The sequence below is a fragment of the Felis catus genome, chromosome D1 (assembly GCF_018350175.1).
Source record: "Felis catus isolate Fca126 chromosome D1, F.catus_Fca126_mat1.0, whole genome shotgun sequence".
NCBI lineage: Eukaryota > Metazoa > Chordata > Mammalia > Carnivora > Felidae > Felis > Felis catus.
The window spans coordinates 60647919-60673810 of record NC_058377.1 but is presented as its reverse complement, the minus strand read 5'-3'; the positions used below and the strand labels follow the sequence as shown (position 1 = coordinate 60673810).

At 39.2% G+C, this 25892-nt stretch overlaps 3 protein-coding genes across 3 annotated transcripts in view; 1 reads left to right on the top strand and 2 right to left on the bottom strand.

Annotated features, from left to right (window-relative positions):
• Nucleotides 1-25892, bottom strand: part of LOC101081161 (olfactory receptor 51H1-like) — a 309613-nt gene that overhangs the window by 245906 nt on the left and 37815 nt on the right. The window lies entirely within an intron of this gene.
• LOC101090642 (olfactory receptor 51I2-like) lies at nucleotides 1750-2712 on the top strand. The gene has a single exon (XM_003992793.3). The coding sequence runs from the start codon at nucleotides 1750-1752 to the stop codon at nucleotides 2710-2712; it is 963 nt and encodes a 320-aa protein (XP_003992842.2).
• LOC101090385 (olfactory receptor 51E1) lies at nucleotides 18525-23743 on the bottom strand. Its single transcript, XM_045038814.1, has one exon. It carries the CDS (start codon nucleotides 23155-23157, stop codon nucleotides 22204-22206), a length of 954 nt encoding a protein of 317 aa, XP_044894749.1. The 5' UTR covers nucleotides 23158-23743; the 3' UTR covers nucleotides 18525-22203.

The following is a 25892-nucleotide window of genomic DNA, read 5'->3' as shown; positions in this document are numbered from 1 at the left end:
CAGCCTGGCTCCACACAATTCCCACCACAAGTGACCCCCATGGCCCCAATTATTTTGAAGTCAATATAAGTCATTGTGTCCTTCTTCATCTTACAAATTTTTCAAATCTTAAAACACAGGCATAGTATTATAATTACACCAAAATAAAAGATCATCAAGAATTCAACCAGTATTTATATTTCCCCAATTACCACATAAAAGTATTTTTTAGTGCTAGTTTGCTCACCTTTTTTATTTGATTTGCTGAAAACAAGATCCTAACAAGTTTTGTCCATTGGATTTGGTTGATATGAGTCAAGTCTTTCTTAATCTATAGGTTTTTACTCTTCCTTTTTTTATTTTCTTATATTTATTGGTGGAAGAAACTGGAATTTTGTCCTAGAAGCTTTTGTTTTTGTTGTAGTTTGGATTTTTCTTATTCCATCTCTTGGTGTCTTTTAATGTATCCGCTTGCCTGGTGTCTCTTATATTCTCTATAAATTGGTAGTCAGATGTGATTCAGGCTTATTTTGGTAAAATACAAAATGTAGTTTTCTCTCATTTGTGATGATATCAGCCCCTGATGATTTTTGCCATTATTTCATTGGGTTTGTTCAAAAGTAATAATTCAGGGGTGGCTAAGTGGCTCAGTAGGTTAAGCGTCTGACTTCGACTTTGGCTCAGGTCATGATCTCATGACCTCTGAGTTTGTGCCCTGGTCCTGCTCTGTACTGACAGCTGAGAGCCTGGAGCCTGCTTCAGATTCTGTGTCTCTGGTTCTCTCTGCCCCTCCCCCACTCACGCTCTGTGTCTCTCTCAAAAATAAATAAACATTAAAAAAAGAAAAGTAATACTTCAGTTGTACTTTCTTATTAGCTAGAATGCTTCTGTAGAAACTTTCCTTCTTCAGTTATTTTCTTTATACCATGTCACAATTTGTAGAAGAAAAGCAGGTTATTTGCCAGTTTTCAGAATACTGAGTGCCTAGCCTTGCTGTCCTCATTCTTTCTCTCTCTCCCCCAGCCCCTCAGTGTGTTTCAATCTCTAACAGTTATTTTATTCTCACTGATGCTTGGTGGGCCCATATTTGACAAGTGGGCTTTCTGAGTTGACTTCCTACCTTCAGAGTGAGGTGATTACATTGTCTAGATATGGCATAACTGTACCCCAGCGTTCATAGTAAAATCCCTTTGGCTCACAGATTTATTTGGGGTGGGTTTTTAAATCTCTGTTAAAAGATATTTCAGGGGCTGTTTCCTTATTCTTGTTTTTATTGACTTAACTTTATAGAGTGTTTTTTCTTTGCTTATTTACTTATCTGTCCATTTGACATTTTAAAGGTAAATCCAAGAAAGGAAAGATAACAAGCCCATGCTATCAACCCTTCAGGCTTCCACCATATGCTTGCAATTTATTTCATGGGGCCACTATTTCTTATTTAAAACAAAGCATTTTTGATTAGGCCCTTTAGGCTCATCTCACATATTTTTAAAGAAAGCCCTGCTTTCTTCAATATATGAAGAAATCAGTATTTCACATTACAAAATGATACTATTATACTCAATAAATTTAAATTGTAGTTATTCTCTAGTTGGTTTCTATATGGAGTCCATTTTTAAATCGCCTTTGTGTTTCATATTCAGTAATGTGTGGGAACCATGTCACCTAATATCAGAGCTGGTATATTTTCCAATCATTTTGTCTTGTCTTATTTTTCTGCCCAGACTGAAGAGGTCACATCTTTCTGGAGACTTCAACTGCTTCCCAAAGATGCTCCCTTCCCAGACCTATGTCAACATCTCCTTCTTCCAGCCACATGCCTTCCTGATGATTGGCATCCCAGGGCATGAGGCTGTTCATGGATGGATCTCTATCCCCTTCTCCTCCATGTACACTGTGGCCCTCACTGGAAACTGCCTGATCCTCTTGGCTGTGAGGAAGACTCCCAGCCTGCACCAGCCCATGTACTACTTCTTGTCCATGCTGGCCCTCACCGACGTGGGCCTCACCCTGTCCACACTGCCCACCACCTTGGCTGTGCTCTGGTTTGACCACAGGCTCATAGGCTTCAATGCCTGCCTGGTCCAGATGTTCTTCCTCCATTCCTTCTCTGTGGTGGAGTCGTCGGTGCTCCTGGCCATGTCATTTGACCGCTTTGTGGCCATCTCGAACCCTCTTCGCTATGCAACTGTCCTCACCAATAATGTCATCATCAGGATCGGGATCGCCATTGTTGCTCGGGCCACTGTATCCCTCTTTCCAGGGCCCTTCTTACTGAAGCGACTGAACTTTTGTCCTGGCAAGATTCTCCTGTCCCACTCCTTCTGTTTCCATGCAGATGTCATGAAACGGGCCTGTGCTGACATTACTGTCAACATCCTCTATGGGCTCTATGTAGTTTTATCCACAGTGGGTGTAGATTCTTTGCTTATTTTCCTGTCCTATACCCTTATTCTTCATACAGTGATGGGTCTGGCCTCTCCCAGGGAGCGTGTCCGGGCCCTCAACACATGCGTTTCTCATATATTAGCTGTTCTGATTTTCTACATCCCAGTCATAGGAGTGTCAATGATCCACCGTTTTGGCAGGCACCTGCCTCACATTGTACATGCTCTTATTGCCTATGTGTACCTGGTGGTGCCCCCTGTGCTCAACCCCATTATTTACAGTGTGAAATCCAAGCCCATCAGGGAGGCCATGCTCAGATTACTGAGAGAGAAGAGGCAAGGCTGATGAAACCAAGAAACAACCACAGAATCTGAAGAAAAACATGACCAGTCTTATGTCCAGAAAGTCCTTACTCAGATCCTTGACCCAGACACATTACCAAGAGTATGACAAGCAAATGGATACTCTCAGACTGATGGGTGACAAAACAGTCTTCATTCTTTCCTGCACTCATTGACTTCAGCTTTTTAATTCAATATTTACTTGTGTGAAAATCTCTGCCATTACTAGAGACAGTAAAATGAATCATATGTGGTCTTGTCTCTCCATTGTAAGACAGAAGATTCTAAATATACAATAATACCTAAATGTATTGTACACACAAAAGGCTATAGGAAACATGGTCTTGTCTCTCCATTGTAAGACAGAAGATTCTAAATATACAATGATAATGAAATGTAATGAGGCTATGATAGGTACACACAAAATGCTATGGGAATACAGAACAGAGTTTCCTGCCTTCCTAGAGGAAACGAGAAGCAAGTCAGGGAAGAAGGAGGCTGAAAGGTGAGAAGGAGTTTGTCAGGCAGAAAAGGTGGGCAAGGGGAAGGCATACCTATGAAGGGAAAAGAATGCAAAAAATAAAAACACTGAGGTGTTGAATTATCTGGTGTGTTTGCAGAAAGGTGAGTAGCCATATGTGGCTCAGCATAATCTCTGTGTGTGTGTGTGTGTGTGTGTGTGTGTGTGTGTGTGTGTTGGAGAATGGCAGGAGATGAATTAGAAATGATGAGGAGTGGTGAGACTCCTTGGGGACCTTCAGACCTCATGGAAACATCTGCCCCCATTCCTTGTTTAAGAGTCAGCCATGGAAAGCTATTGCATTGTAAAGTTTGCACAGACTTAACTGTGTGCTATAAGTTAGAAAGGTGAAAGGGGAGAAAAAGAGCGCAAGGAAAGCATTTAGAAGGTTGATGTAACAGTACTGGGAAAAGAGAATGGAAGCTAAAATTAAATCAATAATGGAAAAATTAGATATATTTTTTAAAATTTTATCTCTACATTTCTCTTCTTTGTCTTCTGAAAGTGTCAGAAGCAATGAGCAAAGCTAGGGCCCACATATTGGTTTTTAAAAACCATTCCCACTATAATTCCCTGGGATATTTGGAGCAATGGCTAATTCCAGGTATGAAGCAGAAAAAACATAAGGTGATACTGGAATAGCTTATGCACCCTAAAGCAGTAAAGAACACTAAGACAGCAGAGTCCTGTGGGGAAAAAAAATACATAAACTCATTTGAAGAGGCTACCAGTGGATATAGGTGGGTCAATTAGAACATTAAAAATAATTTTGACAGCAGATGATTATAGCAAATTGAATTTTTAAAGAAAGTGTGAGTCCATAGTAATATTCAAAACAAAGAGGGAGAAGAGAAGAAGGAAAAAATAACTCTTCTTTAGAAAGTACTGATAGATTTAGATCTGAACAATAAGAACACAAAATCATATATGTAAAATTCCTACCAAAAATGTCCAACCTGAATCTAACCATGGGAAAGTAATCAGAAAAATCATGTATATAAGAAGCACCACACACACAAACACACACACACACACAAACACACATACACACATACACACACACCCCAGCCCGGAATCTTAAGAAAGGCAATTTTGGGGGCGCCTTGGTGGCTCAGTCGGTTGAATGCCAGACTTTGGCTCAGGTCATGATGTCACAGTTAGGGAGTTCGAGCCTTGTGTCAGGCTATGTGCTGACAGCTCAGAGCCTGGAGCCTGTTTTGGATTCTGTTATCTCCCTCTCTCTCTGCCCCTCCCCCACTCACACTCAGTCTCTCTCTCAAAAATAAATAAACACTAAAAAAATTTTTTTTAAAGCAATTTTGTAAAAACTATGTTGGAGAATTAATCTAAATGAAAAGAGATTAAAGGGATATAACAACCAAATACTACCATTAACCAGTAATTATTAGGACAATTGTGAAATCTGAATATGTACTGTATATTGGCAATATTATTAGGTTAGTATAATTTGCTTAGATTTGAAAACAGTTTTCTCATCATGTAGGAGAATCTATTTTAGGAGGTCCATAGTTAATGTTTATTGAGAAGGATTGTAATGTCTATAATTTACTTTCAAATGAGTCTACTGAGGGGAGTCTGGGTGGCTCAGTCGGTTGAGGGTCCAATTCTTGATTCTCTTGATTTCGGTTCAGGTAATGATCCCGGGGTCATAGGACTGAGCTCTGCATCAGGCTCATGCCGAGTGTGGAACCTGCTTAAAATTCTCTCTCTCTCTCTCTCTCTCTCTCTCTCTCTCTCTCTCTCTCTCTCCACCTGTCCCTCTCCCTCATTTGGTCTCTCTCTTTCAAATAAAAATAAAATATTTTTTTTAAAAATGAGTCTGCAGAGGAGCGCCTGGGTGGTTCAGGTGGTTAAGCATCCAACTTCAGCTCAGGCCATGATCTCATCGTTCATGAGATTGAGCCCTGCATCAGGCTCTGTGCTAACAGTTCAGAGTCTGAGGCCTGCTTGGGATTCTGTGTCTCCCTCTCTCTCTGCCCCTCCCCTGCTCAGGCTCTGTCTCTCTCTCTCAAAAAGAAATAAACGTTTAAAAAATTGTTTTAAATGAGTCTGCAGAAAAAGTGTGTACGTGTGTGGTGTGTGTGTTTGTGTGTGTATGCACACATGTGTGGGATGGCCAGGAGGGAGAGACCAAGCAAGCTACATGCCCATGATCCTAGTATCTCAAGAGAGACAGTACAGTGTCTCAGGTAATTATTGAATGAATGCTGAGAGTGATCCTAAGACTGAGCCTGGGTAAGGTAATCCGCTGGTGTTCAGAATACAGAATTCAAATGCAAAGGAAGCAAAAAAAATTATATTTCCTCTTGACTAGAATATGCTTTTCATTAAGACTTGACTTGGGATTTTGCCCACTCCCATCCTAAGCCAAGTAAGGGGTTTCAATAGTGATCCCCAAGCACTTGTGCTTCCTCCAATTGTAGTACTTAATACATTATACTGTAATTATAAATAGTTATATTACATTTGAGACTTTGAAATCCTTAAAGCTAGGGGTCAGTGCTGATGTTCTAGTTATTTGCTCAACAAATGATGTTTCAGTGAATGCACAAATGAAGACAGTGAAAGGACGTAGCATAAAGCCTATGGGTCTGGTCAGAAATAAAGATCTCTGGGTGTAGGGTCTAGCACTCCTCAGTTTACCTCCAAATGTAGGCAGTAGAGGATGAACCTATAACTGCACAGCCCTGGTGAGTGGATCTCCCAGCTTTTTTTTACTGCTGTAATAGTCACCTACTACTTTCTCCACCCTAAGTGGAAGACTCTTATCCTTCCAGGAAGAGATTAAATGTTCTGTCTTCTGTGTCTTGTTTCTTGATCTTCCCTCTTCTACTCTCTTTGCAGCTTGTACACACGTCTTTCAGAGAACTTATCATCTGCTACTGAAATCATCTATTGTACTGATCTATTCTAGTTCCTGGAAGGCAATACTGATTACATTGAATGCCTTCATTATCCATAAAAGGGATTGGCCCAGACATGGCTTCAGGAATATTATTTGAATAAATCTATTTATAAATCATAATTCCTGAACAAATATCCTCATGTCTATTTAACAACTAGTTTCTAAGTTCACACCACACTCAAAGCAATGAAAGCTATAGATAAAGCTCTTCACAGCTGTGGAGCAAATGGGCATCCTTTGTTCCAAAAGGGCATCTTCTTGATCAAGTACAGTTTTCCTCTGGCCTTCCATGATTGCCTGAGATTATAATATTAGAGACTCTAGACTTTGGTTACACATCACTCTATTTTGCTTTAGCTCTTAAAATTCATTGTCCCTGGGATAGGGACACCTTCATTCCAAAATTATCCCAAAAAGACCACCGGGGCAGGCACTTTCTTCACTGACAGGTGCATTGGCAGAAAACTGGGGAGTTGGCAAGTTGAAGTAGAATTTATAGGCCAATGTTAGGAAATACAAATGTTCTCTTAAGATTCTTCTGCAAATATTTCTTTGAATCCTGATATCAATTCTTTTGGTATACATCTAGAAGTAGAATTGCTAGATGATATGGTATTTCCACTTTTAATTTTTTGAGTACCTGCATATTGTTTTCCATGGTGGCTACACCAGTTTACATTACTGCCAACAGTGCACAAGGGTTCCAACTTATTCACATCCTCACCAATACTTGTTTTCATTTGGATTTTCCTTTCTTTTCTTCTTTTGATGATAGCAATACTAACAGTTGTGGGATGATATCTCATTGTGGTTTTGATTTGCTTTTCCCTAATAATTAGCGATGTGTTGAACACCCTTACATATACCTATTGCCCATTTGTATATTTTTGAAGAAATGTATGTTCAATTCCTTTGCCAACTTTTTAATCAGGTTATTTAGTTTTTTTGCTGTTAAGTTGTAAGAGTTCCTCATATATATTTTTATATTCATCCTTTATCAGGTATGTGGTTTGCAAATATTTTCTCCTGTTCCATGGGTTGCCTTTTTACTTTGTTGTTCTATTTTCTGTGCATTAATTTTTTTAAGTTTACTTATTTATCAAGAGAGAGAGAGAGAGACAGAGAGAGAGAGAGAGAGAGAGAGAGAGAGAGAGAGAGAACCAGCAGGGGAGAGGCAGAGAGAGAAGGGAACAGAGGATCTGAAGCCGGTTCTGTGCTTACAGCAGAGAGACAAATGCAGGGCTCAAACTCACAAACTATGAGATGGTGACCTGAGCCTAAGTCTGACACTTAGCCAACTGAGCCACCCAGGTGTCCCATGGGCATTACATTTTTAGTCTGATGTAGCTCCAATTGTCTAATTTTGCTTTTATTGATTTTGCTTTTGGTGTCATATCCAATAAATTATTGCTAAGTCTAATGCCACAAAGATTCTTCTCTATGTTTTCTTCTACGAGTTTTACAATCCCAGGTCCACTTTTCTGTATATTGTGTAATATAAGCGTCCAATGTCATTCATTTGCATGGAGATACCCAGTTTTACCAACACCATTTGTTTACGAGACTGTCTTTTCCCCATTGCATATTCTTGGGACCCTTGTAAAAAACCAGTTGACTGCATGTGTCATTCATTTCTGGGCTCCCTATCCCAAATGTCAGTTTTTATATGAGAACTGTCTTTTTTTTAATTTTTAAAATAATCTCTGCACCCAGTGTGAGTCTTGAACTCACATTCCTGAGATCAAGAGTTGCGTGCTCTTCCAACTGAGACAGCCAGGTGCCCCAGTACCATACTGTTTTAAATTACTATAGATTTTTAATGTACTGTGAAATCAGGAAGTGTAATGCCTCCAGCTTTTTCCTTCTATCTCAAAACTGATTTGACTATTTTGGTTCTCTTGTGGCTCCATATGAATTTTAGGATTGTTTTTTCCTATTTCTGTAAAAAATGTCACTGAGATTTTGATAGGAATTGTACTGCACTCATAGATCACTTTGGGTAATATGAATATTATCCAAAATATGAATATTTGGACAATATTAAATCTTTTAATGCATGAACATACAATGCCTTTCCATTTATTTGTGTCTTAATTTCTTTTATCAATGATTTATAGTTTTCTGTGTATAAGTCATCTCCTTGGTTAAGTCTATTCCTAAATATTTTATTCTTTTTCATGCTATTGTTAGTGGGATTGTTTTAGTAACTTTCTTTTTGGATAGTTCACTGTTAGCATATAGAAACACAACTGATTTTTGTATATTGATTTTGTTTCCTTCAACTTTACTATGTTTATTAGTTCTAAAAGTTTTTTAATGGTGTTTTGGGAGTTTTCTATACATAAGATCATGTTGTCTGCAAAGAAAGATAATTTTACTTCTTATGTTTCAATTTGGATGGTTTTATTTCTTTTTCTTGTCTAATTGCTCTGGTTAGGACTTTCAGTTCTATGTTGAACAGAAGCGGAAAGAATGGGCATCCTTGGAAGGAAAGGAAGGAAAATATTTTAGTTTTTCACTGTTGAGTATTTTAGTATGTTGAGGTACATTACTTACATATCTAGATTTCCATTATCATTGCAGCATTATTCACAATAGCCAAGATCCAACAATCCAAATGTCCATCAAAAAGTGAATAAAGAAAATGTGGTATATACATACTGTAGAATATTATTCAGCCTTAAAAAAAAAAAAGGAAATCCTGCAATTTGCAACAAGGAAACTTTTGGAATTCATTGATATGTCTATTACCTCGACTATGATGATAAATTCATGAATGTATGCATATGTCAAATTTTATTAAATGAATACATTAATAATTTTTACACATCAATTATACTTTGATAAAGCTGCCATGCACACACATGCACACACAGAGAGATACTATTGCATTTCAGTCCTGTGGCTTCTTCATATTTTCAATTTATTTCACTCTATTAGAAAAAAAAAGGAAACTCCTGGGGATGGAACAAGATAGCAAGGAAAATTTCCTAGGTTGGAAGACACTCTGTATCTCTAAAAACATAAAAATAGAGATATGGAAGCTCCCAGTAAACATGTGTACCCCCATTCATCTCTCTCTACCTTGGGACCCTTTATTACCCATCTATCTTCTCAGGTTGCTTGATACATATTTGCTGTGCATCAGAATGGGGCTTTCACAATGTCACATGAAGAACAGACACAGAAAGTGGCAGTTCTTAACCTGCATGAACAATCCTAAGGGCCAAGGAGAGAGTGGAGGGAAAGAGACACAATGAACCCTGTGTTTCTGAAAGGTACCATTTAGCAGGGCCAGAAATTGTTCTGTTTGACTCCAGATGTCTGATCTGATATCATTAAAGAGAAAAGTAAAGGAAAAAACTGAAATGCCCAGAAAAATTTCCTGCAGATGTGGTAGAATGGATGAACCTACAGATGATGAGGATTCTACACCTCTCCTCCACATCTCAGTTGCTTAAATATCTCATTTTCCCTATAACCCTCTATGCCAACACACATATCCCACACATTTTCCATTGCCCAAGAAAAAACAAGTATAGACTATCCTCTGGGCTGTGGCTTGGACATCCCTGGGGAATAGCAACTCGCTAAGGTATCCAGCCAGTGGTATAAAGGTAAGTATCTTAGTTGCAGTTTTTCTGGGCTCCTTCAGGATGTGAAGAGGTAGAGAAGGCTATGACAAGCAAGGTAAGTACCTTGGGGCCAAAATACAATCCCTTCTATACTACTTAGAAGGATGGAGGTCTGGTTAGTGAGTCTGAGATTCCCCTCTCTTCAGCTGCTGCCAGGAGGAGCCAATGGTAAGGAAATGAACATATGTCAGAAGCAGGAAGAAAAGTAAGGAGGCCTGGACTTCCAGAGACAGCAGATCTATGCCCCTAGATGAAGCAGAGGAAATGAAGAAGTCTACTTTCCTAAAGCACAGAAATTTACTGATTCAGAGAATTATTCAGAAACCCAGCTCTGTGTCCAAGAAAATTAGTACCCCTTTGTTTCTCTAAGTAGGGCAACAGTATACGTGAAATGTAAATCCATTTCAGTCATTTATTTTCCAGTAATTATGAAGAAGTGAAACTATCCCCTACATTCTGCATTTGTTTGGGGGACATATTAGCTAATGTATGTACATTCCTGGAATGGTTAATAATACAAAGAGCTGAGAAGATGAGAAATAATTAATGAAAAATTATATACAGCATAAACAAATATCTTCCTAATAACAAGTGTCCTGTCACCATCTTTCTGTCTATCCAGACTGAAGAGGTCACATCTTTCTGGACACTTCAACTGCTTCCCAAAGATGCTCCCTTCCCAGACCTATGTCAACATCTCCTTCTTCCAGCCACATGCCTTCCTGATGATTGGCATCCCAGGGCATGAGGCTGTTCATGGATGGATCTCTATCCCCTTCTCCTCCATGTACACTATGGCCCTCACTGGAAATTGCCTGATCCTCTTGGCTGTGAGGAAGACTCCCAGCCTGCACCAGCCCATGTACTATTTCTTGTCCATGCTGGCCCTCACTGACGTGGGCCTCACCCTGTCCACACTGCCCACCACCTTGGCTGTGCTCTGCTTTGGCCACAGGCTCATAGGCTTCAATGCCTGCCTGGTCCAGATGTTCTTCCTCCATTCCTTCTCTGTGGTGGAGTCTTCAGTGCTCCTGGCCATGTCATTTGACCGCTTTGTGGCCATCTCGAACCCTCTTCGCTATGCAACTGTCCTCACCAATAATGTCATCATCAGGATTGGGATGGCCATTGTGGCCCGTGCTGCCCTGTCTCTCTTCCCAGTGCCTTTCCTGCTTAAACGCTTGAACTTCTGCCCTAACAAAATCCTTTTGTCCCACTCATTCTGTTTTCATCCTGATGTGATGAGAAGAGCCTGTGCTGACATCACCATAAACATCTTCTATGGGCTCTATGTGGTATTGTCCACTGGAGGCATAGACTCTCTGCTCATCATCCTATCCTATATTCTCATCCTACACACAATCCTGGGACTGGCATCTCCCAGGGAGCGCATCCGAGCCTTCAACACCTGTGTTTCCCATATCCTGGCTGTCTTTGTCTTTTTCATTCCAGGCATTACCATGTCCATGATCCACCGTTTTGGGAGGCACTTGTCCCCCATTGCACATGCCCTGGTTGCCTATGTATACCTGGTGGTACCCCCTGTGCTCAACCCCATCATCTACAGTGTGAAATCCAAGCCCATCAGGGAAGCCATGCTTAGGATGCTAAAGAGAAAAGGCCAAGACTGATCAAACTATGAAATATAATTGGGTCCGGGTACCATAAAGAAAACGTGTTGCTGTACTTTGCAGGAACCCGCTACCCTCATAAAGCATTGAAAATTCCTACTCAGGAAGTGGGAAGACCATCAGGATTATTTATGTTTCAAATTTACATTCATGATTTACTTTTTACTGTAAATAGTGCTGAGGATTAAAGACTGAAAAATATATTAAACATGGTCCTTTCTCTCCAGAAACACATTCTTGTATGAGGATAAAGGCAAGTAAATACACACCAGCATACAAGTACAATAATAAAGTCCTGTACAAGAGGTTACTAGAGGAACTGCAAATTGGTAGTGGCCAGAAATTGCCTGGGAAGATCAGAAAACCTCTACAAAGGAGGGAATGCTTTTTATTTCACCTTGAAAAATGTGTAGGGTTCTCTAGGCAAAGTAGGAATTCAGTAAGAAAGAAAAATCCAGGAAAAAAGAGCAATATGAAATAAAAGGCTCCATGTTTTGAAGAAGTAAATGTGTTCATGGAAAGTTAAGCATGCCTGCGCTTCTTTATGTCTCTACCACTTGTTATACCTACACAGGTGTGACTGTGGCGTAGGGTTTGAAGAGGGAGTGGTACGGGATGAAGCCAGAAGATTGTACAATTTGTACAGAATTATATAGAACTGCACATAGTAACATAACTTATATGCTAACTGCATATACTATGCTAGGTAGTTTGGTTTGCCAAAAAATATATAAATCATTTATTAAAAATTTTACTATAAAATAAGTTAGGAGTATGCATTGCAGGTTAAAAGTGTATTGACATACAAGTAAACTAGAGCCAAAAGACTATCAGCTTAAGCTTTTATCTGGTCTCAGGGTCTTCCCAGACACCATTCACTTTGCTGCAATGTTCTCATCTCCCCACCTACTTATATCTCATTTCTAGCTACACTTCTTATTAGTCAAGTAGAAGCCTAATTTCTCAGAAAATTCTGTCCAATTCTCTTCTCCACATTATTCACTGGACTGTGTTTGTCTCCTATGCAATATATGCACATATGCAATATGCAACAGTCTATCACTCAACTAGACTGTAAACCCCAAGCGTGCCAAAATATACTCAGTTTCTAATGGTGTTTGTGGAGTAATAGCTGCTTAATGATCGAATGGGGAAAAAGAATACATATAAATGATTGCAAAAGTTTGTGAAAAGGCTTCTAGTTAAGCTTGGATAGCTGACCTGGAGATGTGAGAGGTGCAAAACAGCTAACTGATTGAACTAAGGTTCTTCACCTAGTGAAGGCTTCCTACTTTTTCACCCTATGGGATCTCCTGGGCCCTTTTCCCAGACTTTATGCCCTTCAGACATCAGTGAAATACTCTGGCTCCATAAAGAATTTTTGTAGGAAAAAAATTACAATACTAAGATTTTTTAATATATTTCTGCTTGAGTATACCTTCATACAAAGTGAAGCTGAAAGGGGATGTCTGTCTCTCTTCTTAACCACTCCCCATCCTCTCAAAAGTATGAGGTTCAATAGCACAATATCTTAGTATATACTGTCTGCACTGGGTTATAGTGGTTAAGAACACAAACTGTAGAGTCAGGAAACAAACCTTATTCAAATTCTAAACCTGTCTCTTACACTTACCAGCTATCTAACTTGGGAGGATTTTACCTTTTATGTGTTAACAAATAGTTTGTTTATTCTTTAGTGACCCCTATGTGCCAAGCACTCTGCTAGTTGATCATAATATAAAGGTACCAAAACCAAACTTGATTTTTTTATGGAAGGAATACACATCAATTAAATATCTCTGACTTCTTTAGTCACCAGTTGCAGAAATGTCCCTTCTTTTAAAGGCTCTTGTAATTATCTCAACCCATATGAATATAAACTCCTTGTCTTAAGGTCAACTGTGCCATATAACACAACACAATCACAGGAGTGGTATTTTACCACATTTGAAGATTTGCGGGACTAGACTACATATATACCGAAATAAATGTAAATTTACAATGAATTAAGAGCTATCCATTTAGGCTCCTCTTCCCCCAGTAGATTATAAATTCAGTGAAGGAAGACCCTAACACTTTTGTTCTACACTGCATTCTGAATGCAAGGTTTGCACTCATTTTAATAGTACTTAATGTTAATAGCACTAAAAATGCATTCAGTTACTATATTAGTTTTCCACTGCTGCATTAAAAAATTACAAAAAAAAATTTGTATCTTGAAATAACACCCATTTATTACTTCACATTCTGGAGGATGGGCTTGGCTAGATTCTCTAACTGGGGGTCTCATAAGGCCAAAATCAAAGTGTCAGCCAACTGGGTTCTTACCTGGAAGCCCTGGAGAAGAATCTGTTTCCAAGTTCATTTGAGCTGTTGGCAGAAGCCAGTTCCTTAAGGTTGTGCAACTGCTGTCTATTGGTCTTCCTCAGTTCCTTAAGGCTCCACACTCCTTCTCACATGACCCTCTTCATCACCAAACTAGCAACAATGCATCACATTCTTCTCATGCTTTGAATATCTGTAACTTCTGTCACCAGCTAGCTGCAGAAATGTCTTCTCTTCTAAGGGCTCATGTGGGCTCAAGCACACCTATCTTAAATTCAGCTGTGCCATTTAATAACATAATCATAGAATTGATATTTCACATATACAAAGGTTTTGGGAACTAGAACAGGATATTTTTGTAGTGTTTTAGAATTCTGCTCACCATGGTGACTAAATAAATAGATTAATTAATAGATGAAAGTACACAATAAACGTATTTCACCTGTTTAAAGAATCAGGAATGGCTTTTCTCAAAAAGTGATAATTATGGTGATGTCCAAATTCTGAATACAAGTTAACCAGGAAAAAGGAGAGTGTTTAGGGGAAGGTATATTAGGCAAAGAAAACACTGTCTCCAAAGAACTTGTGGAAGGGAAGCATGGCACAGTAAAGGAATGGAATGAAAAGTAGTGCTACCAGGAAGTCAAAGAGCAAAGAACCTATGGCTTAAGATAAATGTGAAAAACATAAATGAGAACCAATCAGAAATATGGGAAATAATTAGTGTGTTAATCAGGGATGAGGATCATTTTGACATGACCACATTTATTTTAAAAACATTTTTTTTATATTTTGTTGTAGAGAACATATTAAATTATCAGTTAGAAGGCTAGCAAAATAGTCAAGATGAGATTTAGTGGAAACTTGGACTAGGGGTGTGGAGATAAAGAGAAGGAGATGGGTTCAAACTTATTATATAAGTAGAAATTATATAACTTGACTTTGGATCAAATATGAAGACTAAGAGAAGAAAAAGGAAAGGCCAAGGATGACTGATAGTTTGGGACACTTCAGGGTAAATGGTGGCATGATTAACTGAAATATGAAACATGAATAAAGAAACTTATTTGGGCAAAGAATATCATGAGTTCAATTATGGACACTCTGAGCCTGAACTCCCCTGAAAGTATCCAAATGACTAGAATACACAGGCCATTAGACTTATAGCCCAGGAACTCTCGACTAGCCAAATGGTCTACACTAGAGATAAAATTTAAGTCATGATATACAGATGGCAAAAAAGCCATCAACCCAAGTGTCACTGCATAACAATTAAAGGGCTAATTTCAGGCCCTCATATGCCATGTTCTCTCATAAGCCCAAGTAGAATGTATGTGGCAAAGGAAACTGTCAAGTACTGAGAGAGATAAGAGGAAAACCACGGGTGTGATGCCATGGATGGCAAAGGAAGTAAATGTATCAAGAAAGAGGTAGTAGTCAACTGTGTTGAATGTTGTTGAGAAGTCAAGGAAGGTAAGGACTTAAAACCTCAGACACACAGAGCTCCTTGATGATGATAGTGAATGCCTTTGGTAGTCTGATGGAAGACAAAGTTATATTGCAGTAATGAAAGAGTTAGATGAAAGATGCACACATGGAGATAAGTTATAGATAACTTCTGTAAGAGATTGGCTAAGAAAGGAAAGAGATGAAAGAGGAGTATAGGATCTAGGCAGGTTTATACTTGTTGTTTTTAATATGGAAGAGACTTGAACATAATGAATGCTGGAAATGATTGAGATGATAAGTTTGAATATCCAAGAGGGAGAAGGAACAATAATGTAAATTTCCTGAGGTGAGAGGACACTGACCAAAAGAAAATTAATAAAAGCCTATATAAGACCCAGTTTGGTGTCATCTTGATTCATAAAGACTTTGTGATAATTATGCTAATGTAAGGAAATACCTCCTCTTTTAAGAAATTCATACAGGGGCGCCTGGGTGGTGCAGTCGGTTAAGCGTCCGACTTCAGCCAGGTCGCGATCTCACGGTCCGTGAGTTCGAGCCCCGCGTCAGGCTCTGGGCTGATGGCTCAGAGCCTGGAGCCTGTTTCCGATTCTGTGTCTCCCTCTCTCTCTGCCCCTCCCCCGTTCATGCTCTGTCTCTCTCTGTCCCAAAAATAAATAAACGTTGAAAAAAAATTATAAAAAAAAAAAAAAAGAAATTCATACCTCCAATGTTTTTTCTGGAAGGATAATCAGCAGTCTTATCGGAGCCCCTCACTTTCCAGGTTTTGTTTCCTTTAGTTTCTAAGCTATTTATTCAACCAATATTTATTTAGTGTTGTATTTGCAAGGCTAGACTACTTTAAAAACAAAAATATGTTCAGTGATGACACAGTCAGTTTTCATTTACACAAATGGTGCAAATATGGGTTGGTGGAGGGTTGCAGGTAGAAGGGTTTGGCTCTACATAGTTTTTTTTTTTTTAGGAACTCGCTGCTGGTAGTTTACCATATGCAACACGTGGATTCCCAAGTTACATGCAGTGTCAACACTGAAGACTACATAGAAGAGTTTTTAAGCCAGGTCTAGAAGCTGCACACATCACTTCCATTCACATTGAAAGTAATGGCTAGAATTTAATCATACCCAACTTACAGGAGGCTGGGAAATGCCTAGCTGTGCATCCTGGATGCAGATGAATTAGTGTGGTGAATAGTAGTCAATGTCTGTCATAAGCATCTACTATGCCCCAGGCACATATACTATGTCCCAGGATGCAATGATGAAGAGGTTCAATGAAACAGTGCCCTCATACACTTACATACAATTCAGCAGCAAATACAGGTATTAAATAAGCATTTCTCAAACATAATGAGTATTACAAGAGAAGAAGAAAGTGTCTTGTGGGAATACCTATCAGGGAACCCAAGGATTCAAAAGGGAAATGAATCACATGTTTCAGAGGTCACATGTTTCAGAGGTTCTTATTTTAATTTCTTGTTTAAGACTGTTTTCACATCATACTGAAGACAAAATCTGTTAACCCTTGGAAATAGTCCCCTCAGAAGCACAACTGCCTGATTCCTATGCTTCTACAACCCGACTGTCTTCTTGTTTCATACCACACAATACCCCAAATAAAGTACAGTCCTGAAGGATCCCTCACCAGCTACTAGTCACCCTCAAATGGCCAATGTTATCTCTGTCTGCCATCCCATACTTCCCATCTTAGCCAGGGGCTCCCAAACCTTGGTATCTATCAGAATCACTTATGGACCCTTTTTAAATTTCTGTCTTGCTGAGCCCTATGCCAGACTTCCTGAATCAGAATCTACAATAACTATAGGTCAAAGCAAAAATGAAAAGGAAAATTACAAGTTATTTTCAACTGAATGAAAATTAAACATATGGAATTTGTGAGATGCAGGCTGAAACAGTACTTAGAGGGAAATACATAGCGCTACAGTACCTGTATAAGAAAAAAAGATCCCGGTAACCTCAGCTTCCACCTTAAGAATCTAGAAAAATAAGAGGAAGTTAAATCCAATGTAAGCAGAAGAAAGAAAATAACAGAGAAAATCAACAAAACAGAAAAAAAAGAAAACAATAAAGAAAATCAATGAAACCAAAATATATTTCATTGAGAAAAGTATTAAGATTGGTAAGCCTCTAGCCAAACTGAACAGGAAAGAAAAAAGAGAGAAAACACAAACTGTCAATACCAAGAATGAGAGTGGTGATCTCACTACAGATGCTGCAGATATTAAAAGGATTGTAAGAAAATATACCAATAAATTTCACACCTTAGATAAGATGGAAAACTTCTTGGAAGACCTAAGACGTTCTAAGTTAGATAAAGAAAGGGTGATACATCTTTCACTCCTTCTTAAAGTCCTCCTTCCCATCAGCCACCTTTTCTAAGGATACTTTTTCTGGGTGATTTTTACCTTCCAAATGTCACACTTGCTATCTTTGAAAGTGTGGCTTCTCTCTACTGATATATCTATATTTTAATAAGGAACAATAACTCACAAAAACAGCTTAAAAACAAAGGTAGGGAATACATTACCTGTCAATCGTGGTCGTGAAAAAGATGAAAGGGAAGAATAAGAGAAGAAGGAGGAGGAAATGGATTTGGAAGTAAGTCAGGGATCTGGACATGTCTGGGAAGAAGACCGTGGAAGAAGAGCAGCTGATTCTCCATCCCCTTGTTCTTTAACTTTCTTAGAATTAAAAGCTCTGTATCCTGTTGGCTCCCTTAGTTGTAGAAAAGGCAGACTACAATCTGATTCTGCATCATCTTCATTCCCTTTGGATCCAGCCTAACATAAAGAAAGCTATGAGATGTCCGGGAATGAACAAGAAGTTTTGAGAATACAATAGTGCCCCCCTACCCATGGCTTCACTTTCCGTGGTTTCAGTTACCCACAATCAACTGTAGTCTGGAAGCAGATGAATCTCCTTCTAACATATCATCAGAAAGTCAGTAGTTGCCTAACACTACATCACAATGCTTACATCAGTCACCTCACTTCATCTCTTCATGTAGGCATTTTATCATCTCACATCATCATAAGAAGAAAGGTGAGTAGGGGCGCCTGGGTGGCGCAGTCGGTTGGGCGTCCGACTTCAGCCAGGTCACGATTTCGCGGTACGGGAGTTCGAGCCCCGCGTCGGGCTCTGGGCTGATGGCTCAGAGCCTGGAGCCTGTTTCCGATTCTGTGTCTCCCTCTCTCTCTGCCCCTCCCCCGTTCATGCTCTGTCTCTCTCTGTCCCAAAAATAAATAAACGTTGAAAAAAAAAATTAAAAAAAAAAAAAGAAGAAAGGTGAGTATACAGTACAATAAAATATTTTGAAAAAGAGACACTACATTCATATAACTTTTATTACAGTATAATTGTTCTATTTTATTATTAATTATGTTGTTAATTTCATATTGTGCCTAACTTATAAATCAAACAATATCATAGGTATGTATATATAGAAAAAAGCATCGTATAGTACATATAGTATATATCATCTGCAGTTTCAGGCATCCACTGAGGGTCCTAGAATGTATCTCCTGTGGATAGGAAGTGGGACTACTGTACCTTAAGAGATAAACAACAAACATCAACTCTGAAATCCTAAACCAATGGTATAATACGGCACTTTCCCAAATTCAGATCTGTCTATCTTAAAGACAGACTCTCCACATGTATGCTCATTGCATCCAAAGGAGTCTTATTTCAATTTAATTAAAGTAATAATATAGTATATTTTATTAACTTGAGCGTATATGACTCAGCAGCTCACTCAAACTTTTCTGAACTGTAAATGGTCCAGTTCTAAAGTATGAACCAAGAGGTCTAGGGACACTAAAGAGAAAATGCCTCTTTTGGCCTGACAAATGATAAAAGAGTTTCATTTTATCAAGTGTTGCTAAAAAGAAAAAATGGCAAAAGGCAATTCAAAGGAAACAGAGTGAAATAGAGGATTTAAAAGTGCATGAAATCATTGAGAGATAGCAAGTATTATAAAGTAGCTGAAAAACACACTACGTGGAAAAATTAGAGATTTTACACAGAAAAAATAAGATGGGAACATATATAAAAGTAAAAAAGAATGGCCTACTGTCATTCTAAGAAGTAACTCTGTATGGGAGGCAATAAAAGATCCTCAATGGATTTTAAGTAGGGGAGCAAGATAATCAGAATTGTGTTTGGAAAAATTCCTGCAAACTACATGGGATTTAGGACTCGTGCACAAGATGTTTAAGGCAAGGAGACAAATGTGAAAGTATGGCAATCCTCTAAGCAAGAGGTAAGTATCTGGACCAGAACACTGGTAAGCAGAATGGAGAACACAAGCCACATTTATGAAACATTTCTAAATAAACCTAAAAAAAATGACTGACTTATAGACTGAGATTTAGTATTATTCAGACTCCTCCAGGACCGAACAAAGGTCCAAGTGGCTGAGGCAGTAGGGTCAGAGGCAGCAATGCCTAAACAAAGGAAATGGAGAAGGTAAAGGATACCTATGTGAAAGGCACATGATGAAGGTCTTTGCCAGAACATACCCTAACTTCCAGCCAAATCTCCTGAAAGAGGCAGCCTATCCCTCTCATTCTAGTCCTTAACTCCAGGCCCTTCCAGGTGACCCAGTGAGTAGTCATTAAATAAATGACCAGAAATCTGACCTAGAAGTTAAAAGAGTCCTGCTATAGCTTTGTCTCTATCTGGCATTTAATAATTTAGTATTTATTAAAACATTAGATAAAGGAAGGTGGTGGTGGTGGTGGTGGTGTGTGTTTATACTCACAAAATGGTTAAGTCACTTAAGATTAAAGCCATGAAACTTATCATGAGCATACTATCACGGACTTGGAATCCCTTCTAAAATCTAGGATAATGGCTGTATCTTTAAATTAAAAAAAATTTAAATGTGTCCGATTTATCTGTTGATTATCCCTATATCTAACGGGCTTTCAAATACAAAACTGGTAACACACATTCATCATATGTCCATACAGAAGCATGCATACAAACACCTATTAAAAATCTGGAGAAATAAACACAAAAATGCTAACAATGTTTGTCTTTCAATGTGACAACTTTATTGGAGTTTATTATACTTTTCTTTTGTATTTGGGGAATGTCAAAAGTTTATTATACTGCTTTCCTAATAAGAAAGAAAATCTGTTTCTCTCTCTTTAATTCTCTTTCTCTCAATCCCAATGTCAGGGCTTTACTGGGTAAGGGGCCACTCCTCTGCCCGAAATGACCAAAGCCTGCACTGACTCTAGTTCATGCTCCTAGTTCTGCTGGCCACCACTCACCTGAGCATATCAGATCCCATACTGCTCACAATTCTCATCTTCTGGATTCCAGTCCAAGAAATCACATGTGCTCTCTCTATACCCTCTCTAACAAGCAGTCTGCTAGCTATAGCCAGAAAATTCTGGCGGGTTCTGTGCCAAGCTTTCTACTATACTACCTGCTTCTGTTTAGGTCTAACAAGCGTTCCATGGGTAATGGTCTCATTTCTTCCCTGTCTATTCCTGCTGCACTCCTGTAGCGCCCACACCTTCTCCTTCCCATTCTGCTTCCATCTAGAAGTGTTGTGCCTAAGTAGACCTCTAGGACTATATTCATGCTAAATACTAGTCTTTATGGCCTCTCCTACAGCCTTGTTCTCCAAGCACTGATGTTGTGGGCTTCACCCACAGGGCCATTCAGAGCCTAGGGGATAGGCCGTATCCACTGATATGCTCTATTTAGTTTCTTTGGAGCCATGCTTGCCTTAACCTTGCTTCCCAGCTAGCCACATGGGCCACTGGCCTTGCTCAGCCTCATGATGCTTCCTGTTCTAGACCCCTGGTCTGTGAGAGACCTGTCATTTCTGTCATGAGCTTCTAGGTCTTCTCAGCTGCATTTCTCCAAAAAGTGTCTCTCCAGGTATCCTTTGAGTGACCCCACTGCTAATCATACTATTTTCCAAACTAGCCACTGTTTGGGAATGTCCCAAACACATTCTGCTGTTACTACCCAGGTATGGTGGCAAATGGACCAGGAACTATTGGAATTAAAGCCATCAGCAACATTAACAGGAAATTCCTATATGCAATACTAAATGAGTGAGGAAGGAAATTAAATACCTCCCCTAAAAAAATGCAAGACTTTTGAAATGTCTAACTCACTACCTCACAGGTTTCTCTAACAGTCCCTCCCCACAATATGGATATCAAAAGACAATTTTTGTGACTTCATATAATTCACTGATCCCCATTAAGTATCAATTCTCCCATTGGTATAATGATGATTCTAATCATATTCCTACCCAGATAAAAACACTGATAAGATAGTGAAGGGAAAGTATCCATGATCTGTAAAAATGCTCAGAACAGAGTGTGTCATCTTTCATTAAGGTAGGTAACTGTAGTATTTTCCAGGTTCTACTCTAATCCTCCTCTTGAGAGCTGGTTCCCAGAATAAAAGAAATTATTTATTCTCTGTGGAGATCATTTTGAAGAAAGAAATCCCGGTATATCTGTTTTCCTGGGATCCAATACAGTTGGGGATTCTGAAGAAAAAATCATAGTTTCAAGCAAGATTACCTGATTATATTGTGCTTTTGTGTTTATTTTACTCTTGCCATGCTTAACTTTTGATCAATGTCCCTTAGATGTACAACTCTCATCTCAGAAATGCTGTGGACTATCAATGCAAGCAGAGATTTGGACTAAATGATTAAATGGGAAGAAATAGCTCTCCAGCCACAACCATCTCAGGGTTTTAATAATTATATAAAGAGAATTATAAAGTGAAAATAATATTTAAAAACAGGGAATGGGAGTGTATGGTTCTGCTGCCCCTATCCATACAGAGATTCTCCAACCAATTTCCTGTTTGAAGGTATCTGTTGTGTTTCTATTAGGGAAGGGTTTTTTTTCCTAATAATGTCTTCCAAAATGTTGATATTAAAATCTGAATTGAAAAACTTTGAGAGGAAAAGAAATTTTCACTGACACCTAGGGATCTGAAGTATGGGTGGTCACATGGAAAAGACGAAGGATACGCTGCCGGATCTCCTTTGTCTTCACTCCATAAACAATAGGGTTGAGCACAGGAGGAACAAGCAAGTAGGTGTTGGCCATAATGATGGGCAGGAGGGAGTCATGCCGCTTCCCAAAGCGGTGCACCATAGATAACCCAATGAAAGGTACATAGAATATGAAAACAGCACACACATGAGAGACACAAGTGCCAAATGCCTTTGCCTGGGCTTCACGTGTCAAGCCCAACACAGTCTTGAGGATAAGCAGATATGACAAGGAGATGAGAAGTGAGTCCAGGCCAATGGCAGAGATGATGACAATGAGGCCATAGATGATATTGACACGGATGTCAGCACAAGCCAGCTTCATGACATCTTGATGTAGGCAGTAGGAATGGGAAAGAATGTTGGAGCGGCAGAAAGGCAGCCGTTTGATGAAGATAGGCAGGGGTGCCATAAGTGAAGTACCCCGTACCACAGCAGCCACGCCAATCTTGGTAACACGAGGCAATGTTAGCACAGTGGCATGGCGTAGTGGGTGACAAATGGCCACATAGCGGTCAAAGGCCATGGCCAGCAGTACAGTGGACTCCATGCCAGATAAGGAGTGGATGGCAAACATCTGTAGAAGACAAGCATCAAACTGGATGGTAGTGGAATTGAACCAGAAGATGGCCATCATTCTGGGCATAGATGAAGTAGAGATAAGTATGTCAAGGCCAGAAAGCATGCAAAGAAAAATATACATGGGTTCATGTAGTCTGTGCTCAGTCCGCACAATGCAGATGACTGTCAGGTTACCTAGCACAGCAATAAGGTAGAGGGAGCATAACGGGAAGGCCAACCAGAACTGAGCTTTTTCCAAGCCTGGAAGGCCTATTAGAATGAAATATGTGGCACTAGATTCACTGCCATTGGTGTCCACCATAGTGAAGAAGAGGAGCCTCAACCAGTGCCAAGCAGGTACAGGCTGGAATACATAAATAAGCCATTGTCAGATACTCCAGGATCCCAAAACCATGCTTCCTTCCCTCCACCCTGATGTCCTATTCTCTTATCTAACTCTAATTTCATTGCCTATCCAAACTCTGATTCTATTCTAAACTCAATCTAACCACCATTTGTAACTCAAGGCCCAGTCCTAATTACTAATCCCACCTCTATATTCAATCCTGAAAACAAGTAAAATACTAAAACAAAAATTCTAAGCATATTTTACATCATTTAGTTCACAAAAAATAGGCTATTGACTGAGTATACAGACTTAGATGATATTTTTATGTTGTCCCATAATTTCCTCTACCCTGTCCTACCCTTATGCTCCCCTATGTTCAGTACCAACTGTAATTCTATCATTGGGCTATCTTTAAAACTAATTCTAATCCAAATATAGCAATACTAGCACAAATCAACATGGTAACCTAATCTTAGCACTAATCCTAATGATGTCTCTCATTCTAACCTTTACTCAGACTTTAACATTAATCTAACGCTTAATTCCGGAAGCTATTTCAAACTTGATCTAAAACTTAATAATACCTATTTTATTATGATAATCCCTAATCCAGTTTTAAAAACTGACAAACTAACTTCATTCTAAACTCTGACTCTATACTTTACTCCTGTCCAATGTCCATCCAGAGTCTTACATTGTCCAGACTATCCAGTTTGTATCATAAAAGGAACAATAGCTGTAGTGGATGCCACTGGTATATCACTCAGATCCCCTCCACCAAACCAATGCACCTATATTTGCAGTGGGTGTGGAGTACTAAAGGTTCACAGTTCTCCCTTTCTCCAGAAAATTATCCTTGATCAAATGAGAGGCACTTCACCCAGAAGTTATGCTATACCCGCCCACCTCAACCCCAGGACACATCTAGAGGTCAATGACTGCCTGACATAAAGGTGCAAAGAGCTAGTCGCCTTGCCTCCAGGTGGGACCTAAGCTGTGATGCAGTGAGTACTTCAGAGCTTTCTGAGCAACCAGACTTTGCTGAGACCACAGCCTTGCTTAGCTTTCTCTCCCTTTCTATCCTGTCCGTCTCACCCCTCTTCTCAGGACAGTAGTTTGTCAATACATCACTTAAACAAGAATCACCATCTCAAGCTCTGTGTCTAGGGGACCCACCAAGCTTAAAAGAGAGGGACTGACACAGAAAACTAAACCTGAAAGATGATGATGGCATTAGAAGCACTGCAGAAATAATCAATCCTATAGCAGGGGGTTGCTATCCCCAAATTTGGCTACAAAAGTGATGGCTATAACTAGAGATTGTTGAGATGGGAAATGTCAGACGAGTTTTCTCAGATCTTATCTCTCTGTTGAAACAATTAGAGAGTTAACTAACTTCCTTTATCCGTTCCTTTTTTCCATCCACAAATATTCATGTGCTTCTATGACTTACTAGATTATATAAATTTACACTTGTTATATATATGAAAATATGCTTGGCTATAATCTGGAAACTAGCTATCTCCTCTTCCCATAATGGAAATAGTGCCACTTATTGCTAGGATATATTTAAGATAATTTTATCTTGGGAGGAAAAAAGAAAAGGTTAGATTCCTAAGATCTTGAAACTTGAATGGGGGTTACCAGAGAGCAGGTGAGTGTGAGCCATTTGTAACTCAAAGCCCAGACTAATCACTAATCTCACCTCTAAAATCAGTCCTGAAAAGAAGTGAAATACTAAGACAAGTCACCAGACAACAGTTGACTGTAAAGAAGAGTGCATGGCCAGCATCAGGAAGGACTTACACCATTCACCGGGTTCAGAATGTGTCAATAATCTTTGTTTCACCATTGAGCTATCCCACAAGGGTTCCCTCACACCAGACAGAGAGCAAAACACTGAGAGCATGGGTTTTTTAAAGTTTAATTCCAACTGCTGGAGGGAAAGGGTATAAGGAGCCATATTTAGCCTAGAAAATCAGGCAAAGAAGCCAAAGTCATCAGTGTCTGAAATCCTCTGTACTGACCTCTCTAACCTATGACACTATGAGCAGTTCTCTCCTTCTTAAAACTCTCCCCCCTCCTCCTAATGCTCCTCATCTTTCTCTGATCATCTGTTCTTGGTCTCCTTTCTGGACCTGCAGACTCCTCTGCTTGACCCTTATGCATACTTTTAGATAATAATGCTCTCAGAATTTTATCCTTAGTTTCCCTCTTGTTCTATACCCTCTACCCTGGCTATCCCATCCCCTTCAATAAATCTATTTGTCACGTAAAACTATTGACTCCCAAATCTGTTTAGCAAGCTTGAATTGTCTTTGTGATCCAGATTCATAATTCTAAAGTCTTACTGAAAGGAATCACCTGACTCTCAGGCATATTCAACTCTCCCTGTCCAAAAATCAAAAGCTTTGAACTCAGTCCTGGATTCAAATCCTGGTGGATAACTTCATTAGCTATGCCATCTGGGCAAATCATTTAACCTTTATAAGCCTCAGTCTCCCCATCTTTAAAATGAGGATAATAGTGACTGCCTAATAGATGTCAATGTCAGTATTAAATGAAACAATGAGTATAAAGCGTTTAACACAATGCCTGACACAAAGTAAAGGTGCAAATAATTACATCTATCATTGTTAACCGTTTTCTTACAGTGTTTCCTTCTTTTCTGTGGGGTGGCCTGAACAGCCACACAAGCTCAGAGGCTC